Below are 25,588 nucleotides of genomic sequence, written 5' to 3' on the forward strand. Positions count from 1 at the left end.
CCATATAGGCAAAATGACAGTACACTATTACACATCATTTTGCTGCTCTGTCAAAGTGTAAAATTCAAGTAAATAAATAAAAAGATAAATAGAGAGAGAGAAAAAAAAGAGATAGATATGGATTCCATGGGATTGCTACAATTAATAGACTAATAGATATTATTTCAATGGGGAACACCATGCATGCAGCACCTTTTTTTAAATATCGAATACAGAGTACTTGGGTGTACAATCAGAAGGATTTTGAACAAAGTAATTTTTAATTACCATAACAAGATAATCATGAAAGTTTTATAGTTCCATTCCTATTGAAGATGTAGAACGTCTGTGATGTCAAAAAAGATTAAAGTGTTGTGATACACCCAAAGAGCCCGCCATACAATTTTATGGATAATCTTCCGACTTTTATTTTATTAAACTCATTTTCTGGTGTTATGGAAATAAGTTATCATGTAAGATTTAAAAAAAAAGTATTGTTAAACATATATTTTTCATCAATTAAATTTCAACACGTCAGTCATTCTGAAACACGACAAGAAATGTCGTCATTTACTGAACCTTTACCCTGTTTAAATGACACCAGCCTGATAACAACTTCTTTACTGTACAAATGACACCAGCCTGATAACAACTTCTTTACTGTACACCCACTTCTTAACGATACAGGTAAGAAATATGACTTTACAGTCATGCACATTTTCATAAGTAACCTAATTTTCAGTAATTTTCGCAACTGCATCGCGAGCATTAAATGCTTCCTGCTTTCGACTGCATAAGTCATGTATATCTGTATATAAATGTGAGGAATCCCTTTTAGCTACATACTGGTACGTGTGACAAAATCTTAATCTAGGTCTAATCTATATATTTACACTTTCAATTGAGATTAATCAATTGAGTAATACGAAATTCCCCCAAACTCTTACTACTCATTTAAAAGACATGTGAAAAATATAAAATCAGGAATATCGGATTATCAATAAATTGGGTTGGCTAGACAGTTGTATGGCGGCCAATTCGTTTTGAAATTGTCTGTCAGAAATTTCATATTCTGTATCGATCGATGATAACGTTCGTGTGAACAAACATTCATCATAGTATCATTAAGCATTTTATTATTACAAAATAACATATACAATATTGTAATTTTTTTTTCATTATTATTCCATGGGACATGTAGGTATTTATACAAGTCAGTATGGCCTACCTTTTGGAGGGAAGTCTCGTTTTTGGTGTTGGAATAATAGCAATTCTGACGTACAGATTTTTCATTATTCCAATGCCACCGCAAGCTGAGGAAAAAACAAAGAGGCGGATTTTACTGTTAATATGGTGGATCTTAGGAAGAGTGGTAAGATATATATATATATATACTGTTGACATTTTTAGCTCACCTGAGCTGAAAGCTCAAGTGAGCTTTTCTGATCACATTTTGTCCGGCGTCCGTCTGTCCGTCTGTCTGTCCGTCTGTCTGTCTGTAAACTTTTCACATTTTCAACTTCTTCTCAAGAACCACTGGGCCAAATTCAACCAAACTTGCCACAAAGCATCCTTGGGTAAAGGGGATTCAAGTTTGTTCAAATGAAGGGCCACGCCCTCTTTCAAGGGGAGATAATTAGGAATTAGTGAAAAAATAATGGCATCATTTAAAAATCTTCTTCTCAAGAACCACTGGGCCAGGAAAGATGAAAATTATGTGGAAACATCCTCAGGTAGTGTAGATTCAAGTTTGTTCAAATCATGACCCCCGGGGGTAGGGTGGGGCCACAATGGGGGATCCAAGTTTTACATAGAAATATATAGGAAAATATCTTTAAAAAATCTTCTTCTTCAGAACAGTAAAGCCAAGATTGGTCATATTTATATGGAAGCATCCTCAGGTAGTGTAGATTCAAGTTTGTTCAAATCATGACCCCCGGGGGTAGGGTGGGGCCACAATGGGGGATCCAAGTTTTACATAGAAATATATAGGAAAATATCGTTAAAAATCTTCTTCTTAAGAACAGTAAAGCCATGATTAGTCATATTTATATGGAAGCATCCTCAGGTAGTGAAGATTCAAATTTGCTCAAATCGTAACCCCCGGGGGTAGGGTGGGGCCACAATGAAGGATCCAAGTTTTACATAGGAATATATGGGAAAATATCGTTAAAAATCTTCTTCTTAAGAACAGTAAAGCCATGATTAGTCATATTTATATGGAAGCATCCTCAGGTAGTGAAGATTCAAATTTGCTCAAATCATAACCCCCGGGGGTAGGGTGGGGCCACAATGAAGGATCCAAGTTTTACATAGAAATATATAGGAAAATATCTCTAAAAATCTTCTTCTTAAAAACAGTAAAGCCATGATTGGTCATATTTATATGGAAGCATCCTCAGGTAGTGAAGATTCAAATTTGCTCAAATCGTAACCCCCGGGGGTAGGGTGGGGCCACAATGAAGGATCCAAGTCAAGAACAGAAAAGCCATGATTAGTCAAATTGATATGGAGGCATCTTTGGGTAGTGTAGAATGAAATTTGTTCAAATGAGGCCCCCCATGGGTAGGGTGGGGCCACAATGGGGGATCAAATTTTTACAAATGAATATATGGGAAAAAAATCTGCTGCTCAAGAACAACAAAGCCATTTGTTATATTGATATGAAAGCATCATCAGTTTGTTTAAAATTCAACACCCCTCTCCCTGTAAACTTTTCAATACTGTACTGATTTTTGCTTTTTTTCCTAGCCAATGTGTGCTCAGGTGAGCGATGTGGCCCATGGGCCTCTTGTTATGTATGCTTATTTTAAAATTTTTGTTAAGAAATATAATTGATTTCGCTATATGTTTTGAATTCAAGTATCTCTTCTTTTGTTCCCTTTTAAATAACTGATTGTTTGATAATGGCTGCGAATTTCATTAAGAATTATCTTCGATCACCGTTCGTTGCTTTAATTCTCATTTCATTTTCAATGGTTTTAGGTTCAGTGTCCAATACTATACAAAGCAAAACTCTAAATTTGCTACATGTAGGTTAATAAGGCTGTCTACAGTAATTAATTAACAAAAATACCCACAAAAGAGCTACCACCTGGTCCTAATCATGCAACAATTGTGTATCTGATATTTCATAATTTGCAACACTGTATGAAACGTATTTTTGTGAAATGAAAAATTTGTTCGTTATTATTTGTTTGTTTGTTGTTTAACGTCCCCCTCGAGAATTTTTCACTCATATGGAGACGCCACCACTTGCCGGTGGAGAGCTGCAAATTTTTTACCTATACTCGGTACTTAGGGCCATTGAGCAGTGAGGGATCTTTTTCGTGCCAGCACCGACTGCGACACGGAACCTCAGTTTCTACGGTCTCCTCCAAAGGACCGGTCTCCACGTCCCACAGTGGGACTTAAACCCGCGACGTAAGGATCAACTCTTTACTCCGCGATTCTAGAGCAAACGCTCTAACCACTGCGCCACATGGGCGACTGTTCGTTATTTGATAAACTGCCATCCTTTCCAATTATATATACTAAGCAGGAGGGAAAGAAAGAGAGATGGATAGAACAATTAAATTCTATGCATATGTAGTATCCACTGTCTAAAGGTACTAATTTTGATTTGTAACAAAAGCATTTTGATTACCAGTAAATAGAACCATTTTATACGGCAGACGAAGTTACGAATGTGGTTGGGAAAAGGTCATGAAATGCTGTTACTACAACTGGAACCACCACCTCGGTCACATCCAGGGGACACTGTAATCGTAAGTTGTACATGTACATATATATATGTTGTACTTAAAATTATACTGCACTTCATTGCTGTAGGGTCTGAGAAACATTTAACAATTCAAGTTTCTTCTATGATATAGAATTTAAAAATTACAATTTAAAAAAAAAATCAAAATTTGAGCGAAGTGCCTATAGTGCGACAAACATGAAGGTGGAAATTAAATCTCAATTATAAGAAAATTTTCTTTGATATTTCATCTTACACTAAAGTATTTATGTCTTTATGTTAAATCTCCACAATTTTCAAATATCTCACAGAGATTGAAATTATTTTCCTTTGAAATATCTCATACTATAACACAATTTGTCGATATGAGTGGGTCTTGGCTCCATTTTTTGAAAGTTTATCCCCAAAGTTTACGTAAAAATATACATTTTATGGTTAACAAAACATGGAGCAAAGACCCACTATACCTCAATAATACACTTTTATGTCACAACATTCGCATCTTCCGAGGAATACTTGAAGTCCAATTAGTGAAGGGTCATACCACAAACATGATTTAAATGCCAATATTCATCAGGAGCTGATTAGCGCCTTAGTCTCAAAGGAAAATGATACCAAGAATTTCTATTGCTAGGGTTCGAACCCCATTATTTTTTAAGAAGGCTGGGGGGTTGTGGTCATTTTCAGACTATATTGATCTCCTTTAGAAGAAGAGCTCCATATAAAAATATACAAAAATGATCAAATTTTAAAACTAAAATTTTTGAAATTTTTCTTTGCCAAATGAAAGTTGACAGCTTAAGATATCATATACCTAAAAATTAAAGTTATATCTGATGGTTAATTTGTTGACCCCCCAGCCTCCTTAATAACAGAATAATTTTTGCCGAGAAAATTTTCTTCAGAAAAGTTTTGTTTATCATTATTTCACAAATTGCATTAAAGAGAACTTTACTCTAACTACTAAATTTACAAATTGAATGTGATTTTTAACATATCTGAAGCAATAGGCATTCTGCACGCCATGTTCTCTCATCTCCTTTTGAATTTTATTACAAAAATACAAATTTCAAAATTGTAAATGAAAAACTGTAAAACCTGTGACATTTTGGTAACTAATACTTCTTTCACCAGTAATCTTACTGAACAGAGCTTCTATACCAAAACTTGGGAAAATTTTAACTGCAAATATTCTAATGTTGTCTACGGAATAGAATGTAATCTTTGTGGACTTGTTTATGTTGGTGAAACCAAGGGATCACTTCATAAAAGAATATCAGATCATAGATTTCATATAAATAATGTGGGTCAGCAGCTTTTATACAAGCATTTTAATTTACCTGATCATTCTATTTTGTCAATGAAAGTTAGAATTCTAGAAAACACTTACCACCACACAAACAGCCAATCACTGAGTACATCTTTCCGTAGACAACGAGAAGAATTTTGGATTAGAAAACTAGGGACAGCCTTTTCCTATGGATGTAATGACAATGTCGATAGTTTTGGAAATCTTTCCAGTCCACAGTGTAACAATGTAAATGTGAGAGGACTTTTTAACCATACACAGAGACGTAAGCGTAGTCATGGGCATCGGTCTTACAATAAAACTTTAATATATGATGTCTCTTTTGATTCATTACTACCTTACGTAAATCAACAGTTAGGTCTTTATATTCGCACCAAACTCTACTCTGTCCCTTTGAAACTTTTAAATAGTCTTCTTGAAAATGTCAAGGAAAGTCCCTTTTTTGATTCCTCGACACCAGAATATAGGCTCGGATCTGTGATTATGGATATTGCAAATCATAGGCTTTTTAAACCCCCACGTTTTACTGAAGAAAATGGAGCTAAAACAATCAGTTTTTTCCTTAAACTTCAATATGCCAACAAAGGAATTGACGCGGTTAATATAAGTAATATTCTTAATCACAAAAGGGTCCAGTCTTGTATTCCACCATATTTCAAGTTAAAGTCTACACCTTGTATTTCCTACAAATATACATCGACTATTGCTTCCAAACTTTTTAATTGCAAGAAAACTTTACAGGGCCTGGATATCGAATATCTTAAACATAATCTTCCATCGTGTTCATGTTCTTCTTCACCCTATAACTATAGTCCTGCTGGACACGTTATTACTGGTGACGGAAATATAGTAAATAATGAGGACCATAGATCATTAATTCTAAAAGGTCCTAAATATAGGGCACCCTGATCCTTCAACTGGCGTCAGAATTTCATAAATATTATGGATTCTGTAGAGGACTACGCCAGGCGATGGGCCAGACATTAAAAAGAAGATCTTGACACTTTGTCAGAATGGATTAAATGTATCAGATGTATGTTAAAATCGCGCATTAAAAGATTGAGGGACAACATGAGAACCATCTATCCTTCTGTATTCAATAATCCAGAAGTGAAAAAAGAATTAGATAGATTACATGATCAGTACGTATTGGTCCCTGCTGACAAAGCAGGTAACAACATTGTCTTTGTTTGTAAGGCTCATTATATTAAATGTATTTTAGAGGAACTTGGATTTAATTCTACAAGTGGTAATCCAACTTATACTCATAGTTCCCTTTCTATAGATTCTTCAAAATCATTTGTCAGTTTTGAATATCTTTAATATCCCAAACAACCAAAATGAATTTGAATTACCATATCTATATTGGATTCCGAAACTTCATAAAAATCCTTAAAAACAAAGATACATAGCGGGTTCCAGTAAATGTTGAACCAAGCCTCTTTCTTTACTCCTCACTAAGATATTAACAGTAGTGAAGGAGAAACTTCAAGAGTACTGTGCAACAATATATTCGAGAAGTGGTTTAAATCAGATGTGGATTCTTAAAAATTCTAAGGAACTTTTGGAAAATTTGAAATCACAAGAATTTACCAAAATCGACAGCTTAAAAACTTACGACTTTTCAACTTTATACACAACCATTCCCCATGATAAATTAAAGTCCAGGCTTTTTGATATCATTGACAGCTGCTTTTTCAATAAAAATGAAATTCGTAAATTTACTTACCTTGTCATTGGTCATTTGCAAAATTATTTTGTTAAAAACATTCTGATTGTACACACAAGTACTCTGAAGTTGACATAAAAAGGTACTTGAGTTTCTGATTGACAATAACTATGTGGTTTTTGGAGACCAGGTCTTCCAACAATCTATTGGAATTTCCATGGGTACCAATTGCTCCCCGTTATTAGCGGACCTTTTTTTGTATTCACATGAAGCAGAATTTATCCAAAATCTTATACGTGAAAAGAAGAAGACACTTGCTGTGGCCTTCAACTCGACATTTAGATATATTGACGACGTATTGTCAATTAACAATGGTTATTTCCATTCTTATGTCAATACGATATATCCCGGTGAGCTTCAGATAAAAGATACTACAGAGTCTGACACATCTGTTTCATATTTGGATATTTTACTTGAAAAAGACGTTAATGGTAATCTAACAACCAAGCTTTATGATAAACGTGATGACTTTAACTTTTCAATCGTCAACTTTCCTTACTTATGCAGCAATTTACCTTCATCACCTGCATACGGAGTTTATATCTCTCAGTTAATTCGATACGCAAGAGCATGCTCTACGTATGTACAATTTCTAAAACGAGGTAAATTATTGACAAACAAGTTGATGAAACAAGAATATCAGCAGTCTCATTTAAAGTCATCATTTCGTAAGTTCTATGGTCGATACAATGACCTTGTCAGCAAATACAATTTATCATTGAGTCAAATGCTGAGTGACGTTTTTCATACTAATTGTTAGGCCATTATTTACACACTGAATTGTCGACGGATTTTTCCGTTATTTTCCGATCATGACAAAGACCACACGGTGGGTGTGACCGGTCGGCAGGGGATGCTCACTCCTCCATGGCACCTGATTCCACCTCTGATGTTTTGGAGGTCTATGTTTGCTCTGCTCCTATTTTGCATTGTTTAATGGACATTTGAGCTTGAATACTGTTTGTTATCTCTATATATTTCATTCATATTTCTCAAATTAAGATATTGGAAGCAAAACTCTCTAGGTCTTTTTTTTTTCAAAAATTCTGAACTATTAAGTGCTACACACACCTGATAACTGCATGTAAATAGAATATCATCGAGATTTCTTCGTATTCCTCCGTTCATGGGTCCAGAGAATATCTTTCCTTTGTGGAATACCCTGAAGGACCATGTTGCGCACGTCCGTCATGTTTTACTTTAAAGTATTGATCAAGATATATTATTATATTGTAACATTTTTTTTAATTAATTTTAACAACTAGGTGAAAAATTATTTTGCGATTTACATGTAAAACATACATGTATCTTACATCCAGACAGAAAACACTGTGTTAGGAGGCATTCCAGTCCGAATTTTTCGGCCCACAAAAACAAATACCAGCGATGAGAAACTTCCTGGGGTGATATATTTTCATGGAGGAGGGTGGTGCTGGGAAGTATGGGGTAAGCCATAAGTCAATAATGAGATACGATGAAAAATGAAATTAACATGCGATAAAATCTATTTTTGCTATTGTTATACAGTTGTATGTTTACATGATGAATGCATTTACATGGTTTTAATGTCGTTTATTAATTTCTCTCTTATACATGTATCTCCATTGCAGCCAAGGTGGAAATGTAAAATCTTGCAAAAGTTTCGGTTAGCCAATTTTTTTGTTGTTTTGTTCAGTTCCAGGGTCCTTCAATAAGTAATGCCACAAACGGTTTGTCATAATAAATGTAGAAGCACTTAATTTTTTTTAAAGTAATACACTTATTTAAGAATTCATTACCATCGACAACTGCATATTTTTTTCCTACAGTCTCCACAAAGAAATTCACTTTTAAAGTAAGCATGGTCAGTAGAATGAGCTAAAAACTGTATAAAAATGGTCTTTGCCAAAAAAATGAAAATGAAAAACCGCGCTTTATAACAAAAATCACCGAAGAACCACTATGAAAGATGTGGTTTTGATATCTGGAAAGACATGCCTTTCACACTGTACAGTGTTCAGATGGATTAAGAAATCCAAAAACGCAAAAGGAGTGTTACAAGATCGTAGTTGACTAGCCAATCAAAATCTGTAAGCACATCAAAAAATATCATTGCTTTGAGCAACATGATATATCTGTAAATGCCAGATTTACCGTGAAAGACGTTGATAAGATACTAAATATTTCATCATCACAGTCTTAAGAGTTCTGACAAAGGAAATTGAATCAAAAATATTTCTTTATCAGATGGGTGCCTTATTTCCTTATCAGATGGGTGCCTTATTTCCTTATCAGATGGGTGCCTTATTTCCTTACAGATGTCTAAGAGAAACGCGTTAAATGCGTCAATGGTCTATTAAAAAAATAAAATTATTAAAAAGAAGGCACATACAATAAACTTAGTTGGTGAGTATCAAAACATTGATGCACTTTTTATTGCATAACAGGAAGAGCAATAACTAGAAACTCATTACTAGTAATGAGAAGGTCTTCCGTTATACCACTTCCTGTTGGGAGTCGCCTATGTAACACAGTTTTTTTAACGGTTTTTTGGCCGGTACTTCTAGCGGAAATAATTTGCATGGACATGTCTTTTTCTAACTTCGGTATTATCCTAAAACTATTGTAAAAAGAAAACAACTTGCAGAAATTCACTTTTTTGTATCACTTCCTGTCACAATCGGAAGTAATGGAGACACATGATTTTACACGATGCATTTGAACTGATGATTGACTATCAGTCCTGAAAGTTTTAGTTTTCAGTCTTTTACTTGTTGTCAAGCAATTTTGAGAGCACATTCTAATTTTGAGTACAGGAAAACATGCGACAGGAAGTGAATTGTATAAAAATCTCTGAAATTTCTCTAGACATTTGTAGTAACTACAACATATATAAAAACATTTCAAATACTTTATCTCTAAGTAATATTTATGATACAGTTAAAATAAAAATAACATAGTTGATCTCTTAAAACCGGAAAGTTAGGTTTTTGTTTCCGTTGGAATTTAACATATCACAAAACATCAAAAGAGTTGCAATAAAGTGATGCAAGTTTTAATTTTAAAAAGAAAGCTTAAATTTTTTGATATTTTATCACTTCCTGTGACGACCGGAAGTGACGGTTGACACGTTTAACTATATATGTTTTGTCTACTCCTCAAGATCTATTATTCTTATAAGTTTGGTGTCTTAATCTCTTACTGTTTCCAAGATCTCGCTGAAATAACTTTTAATTTTGAGGACAAGAAAACACGCGACCGGAAGTGAATTTTACAAAGATATCTGAAATTACTCTAGACATTTGCAGTCTGAATAAAGTATCTAAAAATCATTTCAAATTCCTTATCCATAAAAGATATTTATGGGAAAGTATAATACTCAAATTATGTGGTTTTTCTCTTATAACCGGAAGTTGTCGTTTTTGTTTCCGGTGGGACTGACATATTTCGAAACGACAAATAAGATGCAATAAAGTGATGCAAGAAAAGATTCAAAAACGAAAAGTTGAAATTTTCGATTTCTATGATCACTTCTTCTGACGACCGGAAGTGACGGCTGACGTTCTTGACCCAAATGGTTTTGCCTACTTGTCTAGATCTATTACTCATAAAAGTCTGGTGTCTTAATCTCTTACCATTTCTGAGATCTGGCTCAGACAAATTCTCATTTTACGGACAGTAAAACACGCGACGGGAAGTGAATTTTACGAAGATATTTGACGTTACTCTAGACATTTGCAGTTTTAACAACATATATAAAAATCATTTCAAATACTTAATCTATAAGCGATATTTATGGGGAAGTATAATACTCGAATTATGTAGTTTTTCTCTCTTAACCGGAAGTTGACGTTTATGTTTCCGGTGGGACCAACATATTTCGAAACTACAAATGAGATGCAATAATGTGATGCAAAAAAAGTGTCAAAAAAGAAAAGTTGAAAATTTCGATTTTTATGACCACTTCCTGTGACGACCGGAAGTGACGGTTGACGCTCTTAACCCAAATGGTTTTGCCTACTCTTCAAGATCTATTACTCGTGTAAGTTTGGTGTCTTAATCTCTAACCGTTTCTGAGATATGACTGGGACAAAATATTTTTGAAAAAAACGGAAATCGGACATATCTGACGACCGGAAGTGAATTTTGGAAAAATGAAAAAAACTCCTAAGGGTATTTTCATTGTCTATCATCCCTGAAAATTTCAAGAAAATCCGTCTAGCCATCTCTGAGAAATCGAGGGGGACACGAAAAGGGAAAAAAAAAATAATAATAACTAGATACTTATTGCCTAGGCAATAACAGGTCTTCCGTTTTCTTGATTCTTTTGTCAACTGTTCTGAAAAAAAAGCAGAAAATGCAAAAAAAAAAAAAAAAAAAAAAAAAAAAAAAGTTCTCCCAGCATGGATCGAACTCAAAACCTTCGGGTTATAAGACCTGTGCGCTAACCACTAGACCACGTATTCCGATGAAGATGGAGGTAGTAAATTAATTGTTTAAGAATAAATAGGAATAAAAGCACGTGTTCTTTTGTTTGTTATGGAATGTAGTGATCAGTATTGAATAGATTGAGAAACACGATTGGTGTATAATGCAAATGCAGATTGTCGGCTTAAAAAATTATTTGAGTTGGTCTATATTTGGAATGCATTGAATTAATCATTCAGAGCCTATGATGCATTAGAACTGCAGTGTCGAGACTTTGTTTACAAATATATGAAAATGTCGGATCGGGTTCGGATGTGACTGAATATCCTGAAATAATAGGTAAGCATCTCTGTGTGGATTGAATTAAATGTAAGTAGCATGAATCAAAATTTCAGATATGCATTTTAGAAAGAAAAATGTGCCAATGAGAGAGTGAAAATTTATTTGCTGGGAAAAAATCGCTGTTTTCGACATTCATTCGATTAATATTAATTCTAAATAAAATTGAAATAAATTCCACATACTAGAGAAAGCAAGAATGCTTGGTGTTAAAATATCATATCATATCAAGAGAATCGAGTGCTATTCATAACAACTGAAGAAATAAGCGAGAAAAGCTTTAATTAATTTTTATGTTCATCAGCACCTAAATTTCAGATACGAAAAAAAGATGTAGTGTTTGCCGTTAACATTCATAATTTCTATATACTTCAGAGATTCACTGTCAAATTTTCAGGAAACTTTCTTTCAGGTATCTTCTGCAAAACCCCGAAATTTTATGTCGATCCGAGGTGTTGTATGAGTTCTAGAGAAATATTCTAGGCTGATATTAATCTGATTTTTTTTTTTTTTTGATTTTTTTGGGGAAGGGGAGGGGAGAAAGAGGAGTAAATTTATTATTGATTCTGACCTTTTGGTCAAAAGTCAAGGTCATCGAAGTTCAAGGTCAAGATCAAAGGTTAAGATCAAAGGTCAAGGTCATGAGAAAATCCCGGAAATAAATTTACTTTCTATGTTTTTTTTTTTACTTCATCAAGACTGAAATTACTCCAAACAAATAAAATGTTCATTCTACACCTAAATTATTCACAACTGATCATCCCTAAAAGTTTCCATGAAAAACTACTCATGTTTGAAACAACGTCCGGTTTTTAGGCCGGCACTCCCAGTGAAAATGATTTGCATGGTTTTAGTCTATCTAACATCTGCATTAGCCAAACATTTCTGTAAAAAGAAAACAAAACTTGGAAAATTCACTTTTTTTGCATCGCTTCCGGTCACGACGGAAACTGACGGCAACGTACGATTTTCACATGATGTAGAAAAACTGGTGACTGACTATCAGTCCTGAAAGTTTTAGACTTCAGTCGTTTACTGGTGCTGAGCAATTAGGTGAATAAAATCTCAATTTGAGGGCAGGAAAATACGCAACCGGAAGTGAATTATACTAAGATGTTTGACGTCAATTTAGACATCTGCAGTCTCAATAACATATATAAAAATCATTTAAAGAACTCTATCTATAAGCGATATGTATGGGAAAATCCAAAAACCCTATGATGTAGTTTTTCTCTTATAACCGGAAGTTGTTGTTTTTTGTTTCGGGTGGAACCAACACATATCAAAACTGTGAAAAAGATACAATTATATGATGCAAGTCTTATTCCAAAAGAGAATAGTTGAAATTTTCGATTTCTTTGATCACTTCCTGTGACGACCGGAAGTGACGATTGACGCTCTTAACCCAAATGATTTTGTCTACTCCTCAAGGTCTATTACTCATAAAAGTTTGGTGTCAAAATCTCTTACCGTTTCTGAGGTCTCACTCCGAAAATTTCTCATTTTACGGACACCTAAACGCGCGACCGGAAGTGAATTTTACAAAGATTTTTGACGTTACTCTAGACATTTGCAGTCCTAATAACATAAGTAAAAATCAGTTCAAATACGTCATCTATAAAAAATATTTATGGGAAAGAAAAATACCCAAATTATGTAGTTTTTCTCTTATAACCGGAAGTTGTCGTTTTTGTTTCCGGTGGGACTGACATATTTCAAAACTACAAATGAAATGCAATAACGTGATGCAAAAAAAGATTCAAAAAAGAAAAGTTGAAATTTTCGATTTCTATTATCACTTCCTGTGACAACCGGAAGTGACGGCTGACGCTCTTATCCCAAATGGTTTTGCCTACTCCTCAAGATCTATTAACCATTAGAGTTTGGTGTCTTAATCTCTTACCGTTTTTGAGATATGACTGGGACAAAATATTTTTTAAAAAGACGGAAATCGGAGATATCTGACGACCGGAAGTGAATTTTGAAAAAATGAAAAAAACCCCTGGGGGTATTTTCATTCTCTATCATTCCTGAAAATTTCAAGAAAATCCGTCCAGCCATCTCTGAGAAATCGCTCCGACAAGAAAAGGGGAAAAAAAAAATAATAATAAAAAGAAACAGTAGAATCACTATAAGGTCTTCCGTCTGAAACGGAAGACCTTAATAATAACTAGAAACTCATTGCGAGCAATGAGAGGTCTTCCTTCCGATTTTGAAAATAAAATAGTAAAGTGATAAAAAAAAAAAAATCAGACACCCTGGAGATTTATCCCTGGTTGTCAGCGTGAAAATCCAACGCGCTAACAATTACGCCATTTGGACTCCCGCTTCAAAGTGAAAATGACGAATATCTACAGTTTGGATTTATGAATTCGAAAACAAATTACATATTTAGTGTTTTGAAAAGAGGCTCTCTTAACACTACAAATATTAAAGAAAAATATTGAAGTTGAAAAAATCGATTTTTTTAAAATTGGCTTCTGGTAGCGACCGGAAGTAGCGACGACGTACAAAAAGGCCACTTCGCCAATCTAGTAATCATGTTCTATTATCTCTTACAAGTCTCCAGCTCATATCTTTAGCCATTCTTGAGAACACTCACGGAAAAAGTTACATTTTAAAATCTCCGTTATTGGAGAAGTTGATTCCTCACTCATAACACTATATGTATTACGTTGTGCATTCCTTTTAACTCCTTCATACATTTAACACTATAAAACGTAAATTGTTTGTAAAAATATATTGCGTAATTCGAACAGAAAATTATACCAGGTATCATTTCAAAGATACAGTATTATATTTCAGCTGAAAAATGGCACAAAAAAATCCAGACATTTTGGGGATTGAGTTTAGGTCGCCCGCGTGAAAATTGAACACGCTAACCATTACGCTAGTGGGACAATTTTTATAAGAGTCTCCATCATCCCTAGTAATATCATTTAAAAAATACTGAGAGACAAAAAAGTTGAAATAATCGACTTTTTTGATTCGCTTCCGGTAGCGACCGACCCTATTGACGACGCACAAAAAGAAAAATCCGCAAATCTAGAAGTCATGTTCTATGCTCTTCAAAAAGTCTCCAGTTCATATCTTCAGCTGTTCTGTAGATCTGCCGCGGAAAAAATTCCATTTAAAAAGCAGGACATTACCCGGAACATGGAACCGGAAGTGAATTTTTCCAAAATTCTTTCAAATGTAACAATGGCTTTTTAAAACGCATTATCCTTGAAAGTTTGCCGAAAAACCACTGACGAGTTCTCGAGATATCGCGTGCATAATATCTGTCCAAAAAAATATTTAAAAAATAATTCTAATATTTATTATCAATTTTCAAACAAATTATAAATTATACATTCCGAAAAGAGTCTCTATTAACCCTACCAATATCATCGAAATATATTGAAAAACAAAAAAGTTGAAAAATTCGACTCTTTTATTCGCTTCCGGTAGCGACCGGATTTAGTGACGACGCACGAAAAGGAGATTCCGCATATTTAAAAGACACGCCCTATGCTCTCTAACAAGTCTCCAGTTCATATCTTTTACCATTTTTGAAAAAAGGGGCGACAAAATCACATTTTAAAATCAGAAAAATGTCCATATCTTGGAACCGGAAGCGAATTTTTCAAAACTTTTTTCAAGTGTAACAATTGCTTTTTACAGCATATTATCCCTGAAAGATTGACGAAAAACCACTGAACAGTTCTCTAGATATTGTGTGCACAAACTTTATAAAAAAAAATCTACTTTTAAAACTACTTCCGGTGGACATTTTTTAAAACAAATTATATATTACATAATTTGATAAACATCTTTATTATTCCTTGTAAAATCATAGAAAAATATTGAGAAACAAAAAAGTTGAAAAAAATGATTTTTTTTTAATTCGCTTCCGGTAGCGACCGGAAGTAATGACGACGCACGAAAAGGAGATTCCACATATCTAAAAGACATGCCCTATACTCTCTAACAAGTCTCCAGTTCATATCTTTAACCATTCTTGAAAAAAAGGGGCGACAAAATTTCATTTTAAAATCAGAAAAATGTCCATAACTCGGAACCGGAAGCGAATTATTCAAAAAGTCTTCCAAATGTAACAATGGCATTTTATAGCGCATTACCTCTGAAAGTTTGATGAAAAACCACTGAATAGTTCTCGAGATATCGCGTGCACAAAATTTGTCTAAAAAATAAGAATAATGATAACTAGAAACTCATTGCGAGCAATGAGAGGTCTTCCGTCCGATTCTGAAAATAAAAACAAAAATTCACTTTGAAAAAGTAATAAAAGAAATTCAGCTGTGAAAGTCCAAGAAAGCTAACCATTAACCATTCACTTTTTTGGATCACTTCCTGTCACGACCGGAAGTACGGCGATACAAGATTTTCTCGCGATTTAAATAAACTGATGACTGACTATCAGACCTGAAAGTTTTAGACTTCAGTCGTTTACTGTTGCCAAGCAATATTGTGAGAACAAATTCTAATTTTGAGGACAGGTAATCACTCGACTGGAAGTGAATTTTATAAAAAAAAAAACTTTTTCAATCAAAAAGATGAAAACATACATAAAACTCCTAGAAGACTCTCTATTAACACTGTAAATCCCAGAGAAAAATATTGAAAAACAAAAAAAGTTGCAAATTTAACATTTTTGAATTCACTTCCGTTTGCGACCGGAAGTAAGAACGACGAAAATTAATGGTCGATCCATATATCTACATTTGATGCTCTATCACCTCAGCAAGTTTCATGTTGATATCTTTAGCCATTCTCTGATGATACTGTTTACTTTCTTTTATTCTTTATGTATTCAACTTTTTATTTCATGTAATTCCATATACAGGCATGTCCATGTAATCTTTTTCTGCACTTCTATATACTTCTGCATCAGACCATTTGGCTACTACGAAAGGTTGATCACGATTCATTATTTCGCGCGAAACGTCATGGGTAAATATTCGCGCATATCCTTTGGAATGTATTTCTATTGAATGGTGATAGCTTCAATGAAATTTCAAAATGTATGTTCTTATAACCTGAATATCGAGCTTGAGAAAGTATACTTATCATATTGTACTTATTATATATCGTATGGATAAGTAACACTAAAGCAGTGATTTAGGTAAGATTTTCTACTAGTTTTATTTTCCTGTTTACCCTCAAAGTGGACTATCCCGATTAGTTACACATTCATGAAAAGACTGGAATGTTTCGTCCAAAAACATGTCTCGTCCTGCGACGGTCAAGGAATCTGATACCATTTATGTTCAATAACAACAACTTTTAGGAAAAAAATATTTAAATCATTTTCATTAAACAATCTTTAAAAAAATGGTTTTCTTATTTTTGTCTTTTCTGTTCATTTAATATGACACAAGCCTGCATGGGGAAAAAACAATGGCCACGTAATAATTACTATATATTGATTGCTTTAGTCAGGCAAGTTTCTTGAAAAGCTATTACTTATAACCATGGTTTAGGATAAGTTTTTCCGTGGTGTAAAACAAAAGGTTGTAGTTATCGTATTTTTACTTGTAGTCATGTCGTTTTTCTACTTTGAGATACAGACAAGAACAATTATAGTAGACGTTTGAGGAAACCCCGGATTAAAACTCTAGTTCGAAACAGAATTGCAACGTAATTGTGATGTGACAATCCAACAATTCCTTCACATTTCTTTGATCCTATGGAACTTTCATTCAAACAAACGCTCGGCTGACTCCATAAATTCTGACCTACTTATCAGAGTTTACGGAGACAGCCGCCATTTTGGACCCGCTTCAAATTTAGAAATGCGAATATCTAGAGTTTGGATTGATCAATTCTAAAATAAATTATATATTAAGCATTTTCAGAAGAGCCTCTATTAACCTTATTAAAATAAAAGAAAAATATAGAAAAACAAAAAAATTTAAAAATACGACTTTTTTAAATTCGCATCCGGTAACGACCGGAAGTACTGACGACGCACAAAAAGGTGATTCCCCTCATCTAGAAGACATAACCTATCATCTCTAACAAGTCTCCAGTTCATATCTTAAACCATTTTTGAAGAAAAGGGGGGACAAAATTTCATTTTAAAATCAGAAAACTGTCAATAACTTGGCACCAGAAGCGAGTTTTCCAAATTTTCCTTCTGATGAACAAAGTCCATTTGACGGCACATAATTCCTGAAAGTTTCATTTAAAACCACTGAATAGTTTTTGAGAAATCGCCTGCACAAAATTGTGGGGAAAATAATAATAATAACTAGAAACACATTGCGAGCAATGAGAGGTCTTCCGTCCTATTCTGAAAAAAAAAAGAAAATTCAAGCTGAAAAAGTGATATATGAAATTCAGACACTGAAGATTTAACCCTGGTCGTCAGCGAAAAAATCCAGCTTGCTAACCATTCACCATTCATCTTTTTGCATCACTTCCTGTCACAATTGGAAAAAACGGCGATACAAGATTATCTCACGATTCAAATAAACTGATAACTGACTATCAGTCCTGAAAGCTTTAGACTTCAGTCCTTCTTTGTTGCCGAGCAATATTGTGAGAACAAATTCTAATTTTGAGGACAGGTAAACACGCGACCGGAAGTGAATTTTATGAAAATCTCTGACTTTTCTCTAGACATTTGCAGTATCTACAACATACATAAAATTAATTCAAGTACTTTATCGATAAGTAATATTTATGAGAAAGTTAAATATAAAAATAACGTAGTTTATCTCCTAAAACCGGAAGTTGACATATTTGTTTCCGGTTGAATCATACATATTTCAAAATAGCGAAAGAGATGCAATAAAGTGATGCAAGTTTTAATTTAAAAAAGAAAAGTTAAATTTTTTGATTTCTTTGATCACTTCCTGTAGCAAGTGGAAGTGACGACTGACGCGTTTAACCCAAATGGTTTTGCCTACTCCTCAAGGTCTATTCCTCATAAAAGTTTGGTGTTTTAATCTTTTACCTGTTTTTGAGATCTCGCGCAGAAATCTTCTCATTTTAAGGACAGGAAAACACGCAACCGGAAGTGAATTTTTGAAATATATTTACGGCTACTCTAGACATTTGCACTCTGAATGACATAATTAAGATTCATTTCAAAAACTAAATCTACAAAGAATATTTATGGGAAAGAAAAATACTCAAATTATGTAGTTTTTCTCTTATAACCGGAAGTTGTCGTTTTTGTTTCCGGTGGGACCAACATCTTTTAAATCTGCAAAAAAGGTGCAATAAAGTGATGCAATTTTTAATTAAAAAAAGAAAAATTGAAATTTTCGATTTCTTTGATCACTTCCTGTGACGAACGGAAGTGACGGCTGACGCTCTGAACCCAAATAGTTTTGCCTACATCTTAAGGTCTGTTGCTCAAATAAGTTTGGTGCCTTAATCTCTCACCGTTTCCGAGATCTTGCTCAGACAACTTCTCAATTTGAGGACAGAAAAACGCGCGACCGGAAGTGAATTTTACAAAGATATTTGACGTTACTCTAGATATTTTCAGTCTAAATAACATAATTAAAATTCATTTCAAATACTCTATCTACAAAGGATATTAATGGGAAAGAAAAATACTCAAATTATGTAGTTTTTCTCTTATAACCGGAAGTTGACGTTTTTGTTTCCGGTCGGACCAACATATTTCGAAACTACAAAAGAGATGCAATAATATGATATAAGAATTGATTTAAAAAAAGAAAGTTGAAATTTTACGATTTCTTTGATCACTTCCGTAAGCGACCGGAAGTGCCGACGACGAACGAAAAGGTGATTCTGTTCACCTATAAGTCATGCTCTATCGACTCCAACAAGTCTCCAGTTCATATCTTTAGCCATTTTTGAGAAAAAGGGGCGACAAAATTTCATTTTAAAATCAGAAAATTGTCCATAACTTGGCACCGGAAGCCAATTTTCAAAATTCCTCCAAGATGTATCAAGTTCCTATAGATGCGCATTATTCCTGAAAATTTCATTGAAAACCACTGAATAGTTGCTGAGAAATCGCGTGCACAAAATTTAGGAAAAAAAATAAGAATAATAATAATAATAACTAGAAACTCATTGCGAGCAATGAGAGGTCTTCCGTCCGATTCTGAAGAAAATTCAAGCTGAAAAAGTGATATATGAAATTCAGACACTGAAGATTTAACTCTGGTCGTCAGCGAATTTTATGAAAATCTCTGACTTTTCTCTAGACATTTGCAGTATCTACAACATACATAAAATTAATTCAAGTACTTTATCGATAAGTAATATTTATGAGAAAGTTAAATATAAAAATAACGTAGTTTATCTCCTAAAACCGGAAGTTGACATATTTGTTTCCGGTTGAATCATACATATTTCAAAATAGCGAAAGAGATGCAATAAAGTGATGCAAGTTTTAATTTAAAAAAGAAAAGTTAAATTTTTTGATTTCTTTGATCACTTCCTGTAGCAAGTGGAAGTGACGACTGACGCGTTTAACCCAAATGGTTTTGCCTACTCCTCAAGGTCTATTCCTCATAAAAGTTTGGTGTTTTAATCTTTTACCTGTTTTTGAGATCTCGCGCAGAAATCTTCTCATTTTAAGGACAGGAAAACACGCAACCGGAAGTGAATTTTTGAAATATATTTACGGCTACTCTAGACATTTGCACTCTGAATGGCATAATTAAGATTCATTTCAAAAACTAAATCTACAAAGAATATTTATGGGGAAGAAAAATACTCAAATTATGTAGTTTTTCTCTTATAACCGGAAGTTGTCGTTTTTGTTTCCGGTGGGACCAACATCTTTTAAATCTGCGAAAAAGGTGCAATAAAGTGATGCAATTTTTAATTAAAAAAAGAAAAATTGAAATTTTCGATTTCTTTGATCACTTCCTGTGACGAACGGAAGTGACTGCTGACGCTCTGAACCCAAATAGTTTTGCCTACATCTTAAGGTCTGTTGCTCAAATAAGTTTGGTGCCTTAATCTCTCACCGTTTCCGAGATCTTGCTCAGACAACTTCTCAATTTGAGGACAGAAAAACGCGCGACCGGAAGTGAATTTTACAAAGATATTTGACGTTACTCTAGATATTTCCAGTCTAAATAACATAATTAAAATTCATTTCAAATACTCTATCTACAAAGGATATTAATGGGAAAGAAAAATACTCAAATTATGTAGTTTTTCTCTTATAACCGGAAGTTGACGTTTTTGTTTCCGGTCGGACCAACATATTTCGAAACTACAAAAGAGATGCAATAATATGATATAAGAATTGATTTAAAAAAAGAAAGTTGAAATTTTACGATTTCTTTGATCACTTCCGTAAGCGACCGGAAGTGCCGACGACGAACGAAAAGGTGATTCTGTTCACCTATAAGTCATGCTCTATCGTCTCCAACAAGTCTCCAGTTCATATCTTTAGCCATTTTTGAGAAAAAGGGGCGACAAAATTTCATTTTAAAATCAGAAAATTGTCCATAACTTGGCACCGGAAGCCAATTTTCAAAATTCCTCCAAGATGTATCAAGTTCCTATAGATGCGCATTATTCCTGAAAATTTCATTGAAAACCACTGAATAGTTGCTGAGAAATCGCGTGCACAAAATTTTGGAAAAAAAATAAGAATAATAATAATAATAATAATAATAATAAGAAACAGTAGAATCACTATAAGGTCTTCCGTGAAGACGGAAGACCTTAATAATAAGAAGAAACAGTAGAATCACTATAAGGTCTTCCGTGAAGACGGAAGACCTTAATAAGAAGAAGAAGAAGAAGAAGAAGAAACAGTAGAATCACTATAAGGTCTTCCGTGAAGACGGAAGACCTTAATAAGAAGAAGAAACAGTAGAATCACTATAAGGTCTTCCGTGAAGACGGAAGACCTTAATAAACCGTACAATCACTATAAGGTCTTCCGACTGAAACGGAAGACCTTAATAAAAAGTGGAATCGGAGAGAAAGCTGTCGTCTTATTATTGCAAAGAGAATCCAGAGATCAACATGTATTTCATTGTATACAGGCTTTCTCTTAAGTCATAAGATCTAATAATACGCGAACTTGCACCCAAAGGAACGACCATCTATGGTATTTTCTTATGTCAAAATTGCAATGAGGAAAGTTCAACAGCTTTTCTATGAGGGAAGTTCGAATACCGGTCCCTGAGTTAATTTTCTTTTGTCCGACAATGCTGCTGCAAATACAGTGCAGGGAACTAATTTTGTTACATAAACCAGCATCAGCATAAGCATTAGTAGCATCAGGATCGAGCTAGCATCAGCATCAGCATTTAAAAAACAGCATTACCAGGATCAGCATCAGCAAGCAAAGGATAAAACCAGCATTGACCTACATAAAATCAGCATTATCCTACTAGCATCAGAAAATCAATGAGTTTTAATTCAGTAAAAAATTAAAAAAGAAAGAAAGAATATTCGTTAAAGTATTCACATTATTGATACATAGTGGGATATTATGATCAAATAATTGTAAAAGGCACTTTTATTGCTTTAAACGGCAATGCTGAAATTCATTATCTACTTCCGGTAGCATGATACTACTTCCGGTAGCATTGACCTAATTATAAAACAGCATCAGGATAATGATTACTAGCATTAAATCAGCAAGCAAGGGAAGCATTCAAATCAGCAAGCAAAGGAAGCATTCAAATCAGCATCGATGCTGTAACAAAATTAGTTTCCTGCACTGTAAGCATAAAAATACATGTATAAAGGAGAGTTTGAAGAAAGGAACGTTAACAGAGCTTAGCCATCCTTCGTATTCGATAGATCTCATTCATCGTGAGATCTCTTTATTCCAAAAACCCAAGAAAGCAATCAAAGGAAGAATTTACAATTTTAGGTATGTCATAGAAAGTGCTATTCATCAGTGTCTTTTGAGCATCCTTAAAAAGGGTTGTTCCGATCTTGAGTACATAGATTTTAGACTTGTATAAAGGTTAACAGGGAATACTTTGAGGAATTAAAAATATAAAGAAACTGCTTCTTGTGTTTTTCTTATTTTTAGATTGCATTTTGCATTACTTATTGAACGACCCTTGTACTTGCATATGCATGTATTGCTAAGAGTTTATTTCCATAGTTTATAGTACTATAAACTACAGTATATATTTGTCATTCAATGAAGAGAAAGTGATTCTCAGTAAAGAGAAAGTGATGTGTGGAAATATACTAACTTCTTTATTTTAATTTTTTTCCTAGAGGGATATGACTCAGTGCTCAGGATTTTGGTACGATTAAGGAAAATGGTCATTGTATCAGTTCGGTAAGCATACACATCTGAAGTTCAAATAAAACGGTTACAACTAGTACTTAAATTATTATATTTTATAGATAATTATTGTTTTGCCTTTATATTAAGTGTTACGATTTCAAGAATATGTGCCTGTCTTTGCAACATTAAAATATCGTAGAAAAACAACTTATATTAAATATATGTCTTGTAAACAAACGATTTCGATTTATTCTTCATATTTCTTGCTTGTATCACTAACTGCACGTTTTGTACAAACTGGCTAAACACATGAAGAACTCTACTGAGTGTTTGCTATAATACAAAGGAAAAAGCATGATACGTTTTTGTTTTTTTGTTTTTTCAAAAATGCGAAGAAAAGTATGACACATTGATCAATCAGAATAATTCATAAAATAAAGAAGTCAAAAATTTCTAACCTCAAAATACTATAACTTCTTAACAAATGTATGACATAAAATTTTAAATTTGCATTCGATGTGTGATGTTTCCACAAAGCCTACAGATAAAATTATTTTGAATTCATGTGTAAAAACTACAAACAATTCAACATTTTATGATATCCATAAAAATTGAGGTACAAATAACGTTCCAATAACTTTTGGCAAAAAGACAATTTTTAGTGAAATATAAAGTAAAAAAAAAATGAAATTTTGTGGACAGGTATTGTAAAATCTATTCATCTGATCATGACCATTTTGTACGTAATTATGATTCTCTGACTATTATTACGTATAACCATAATGAAATCACACTGATGAGATAGGCTATGTTAAGTAGGAACAAAGCATTCCGCTAAAGGATTGTTCGATGTTTTTAAATATATCGGACTGCCTTCAATTATTTACGATAACGTTTATTGATTAAAATTGCAACGTTCTGTCATATTTGTATCTAAAAATTAAACAATAAATGGAATAGACTTATGACAGTTTAAACAAACAACATTTCAATATATTCAAAATCTTTAACAGCTATCGCCTCGCTCCAAAAAATCCATTTCCGGCTGCACCAGACGATTGTTTTGCTGTCACCCGTTATGTCTTAGAAAACACAGAAACCCTTGGAATAAACCAGAACTATGTCACGTTGATGGGTACGTATGGCAATTTTAATAAACAAATACGAAAAGGTATCAAAGGTATATTTAGAAAAAAAATCAGTAATTTATATTTATTTACTTATTTATTTATTCATTCATTTATTTATATTTATTTATTTATTTATTTTGCATGTATGCAATTGGATGCTTAGAGCTTTCTTTTCTTTACATTTGATGTCCGAATCATTGTCCGCAGAGGAGTCCGATTTTGGGAAGTGTGAAATCTAAATTCTTCGCAAAAAAAGAATGAGTATAAAATATTAGTAATAACCTTTGTATTGAACTTTTTAAAATGATCAAAAATTTAAGCAAATTGAAGTAAAAGTTAAGGCATTGTGGTAGCAAAGAATTCCAATGTACACTGTAGTTATATAACATTATTATCAAACTGCGAATAAATTGCTCATATCTAATGCCAATTTTAGAACCCAAACACCTATGTTTGTACCGTTGCAATTTAAATGTTTGTCACATATTTCAAATTTTAAATCAGTTTTTTTCAAATACGATATGTATTTTTGATAATATTTGCATATTTACCTTTTTTTCAAAAATCATTTTTCCACATCGCGAAACTCGGAATCTTCCGTGGAGGATACTCGGTGTGCTTTCTTGACCTTTCAAGATATTTTATTTTTTAATATTTTTCTGAAAAGGAGACAGTGCTGGTGGAAATTTAGCTATGGCTATGATGATAAAATTACTGTCGTCCTCAATAGAAAGAGAAAACCTTCCAAAAATCAGGAACTTGGTTCTCATATATCCTGCATTACAAGCAGTGAATTTCAGAACGCCATCTTTCCAAAAATACAGGGGATCAAATGTTCCGACCATTCTTTCTTCTGAACTAATGATGAAATTTTACGTAGCTTATGCTTTAGGAATGGAAATTGTAAATGTTGATGAACTCTTGGAGAACTGTCACTGGACAAATGAGGTCAAAGAAAAGACCATCTGGGTAAAGATCGACACTTTGCCACCTCAGCTTCGTGAGGGGGTTGATAATTCATCCAAACCAAAACTAGTAAATCCAACTTTAGCAAAGAAATTAAACAAGTACTTTCTAGATCCGCTGTTTTCGCCTCTTTTAGTAGACGACAATGTTTTGAAGAGGTTTCCTGAATCATACATTTTGTCGGCAGAAATGGATCCTCTAAGGGATGACAGTTTCTTTTTAGTTAACAGACTTCACCGACTTGGAATAAATGTTAGACATCGCCATTGGAAGGGTATGGATCATGGCTTTGTGAGTCTGCCAGATCTCTTTTCCAGCTCCCAGAAAGCTTTAGCAGAAATCGTAGAGTATCTTAAGGAACACTAATAGACAACTTTAATGATGATGTACGATTTCTTCGAAAATCGGCAAACAAGTCAAAATGTGTAGATAACGAACAGTGATCAGTCATACAAATACAGTAAACAAAACGAATTGTGAAGAGGGCAAAAACATGGACCCCTAGAAACACCAGAGGTGGGATCAGGTGCCTAGGAGGAGTAAACATCCCCTGCTGACCCGTCATATCCGCTTGATTCATGAGAACTCAAAAGATTGTTTTAAATGCTTATTTCGTAGGAAGCAATTTCAGTTTGGGGGGGGGGGGGCACAGCCATACATGTTCAGTTGAGGGGGCCTTATCAACTACCAAAATTCCTTGACAAGCCAAAAAAAAAAGATCATGTGACGTTTTTATTGAGGGGGCACAAGCATATAGTAGCTATGTTTTCTATAGTTA

General features: G+C 33.7%; 1 protein-coding gene across 1 annotated transcript; it reads left to right on the forward strand.

The window, feature by feature from the left end:
* The first annotated feature begins 1,198 nt into the window (after window positions 1-1,198).
* On the forward strand, window positions 1,199-25,422 carry LOC133181062 (arylacetamide deacetylase-like). The gene is made up of 6 exons (XM_061315605.1): window positions 1,199-1,351; window positions 3,654-3,746; window positions 8,079-8,205; window positions 22,702-22,765; window positions 23,728-23,849; window positions 24,512-25,422. Exons 1-6 carry the CDS (start codon window positions 1,199-1,201, stop codon window positions 25,174-25,176), a joined length of 1,224 nt encoding a protein of 407 aa, XP_061171589.1. The 3' UTR covers window positions 25,177-25,422.
* The last annotated feature ends 166 nt before the right edge of the window (window positions 25,423-25,588 follow it).

The sequence above is a fragment of the Saccostrea echinata genome, unplaced genomic scaffold (genome assembly GCF_033153115.1).
Source record: "Saccostrea echinata isolate AGI-Se365-2 ecotype Australia unplaced genomic scaffold, CSIRO_AGI_Sech_v1 ptg000008l, whole genome shotgun sequence".
Classification (NCBI taxonomy): domain Eukaryota; kingdom Metazoa; phylum Mollusca; class Bivalvia; order Ostreida; family Ostreidae; genus Saccostrea; species Saccostrea echinata.

Excerpts from the sequence above, each read along its gene's own strand:
- LOC133181062 (XM_061315605.1), top strand. The coding sequence starts at position 1,199 with ATGGCCTACCTTTTGGAGGGAAGTCTCGTTTTTGGTGTTGGAATAATA. Across the intron at positions 3,747-8,078 it reads ATCCAGGGGACACTGTAATC|ACAGAAAACACTGTGTTAGG; the intron begins GTAAGTTGTACA and ends TCTTACATCCAG. Across the intron at positions 22,766-23,727 it reads ATGGTCATTGTATCAGTTCG|CTATCGCCTCGCTCCAAAAA; the intron begins GTAAGCATACAC and ends AATCTTTAACAG.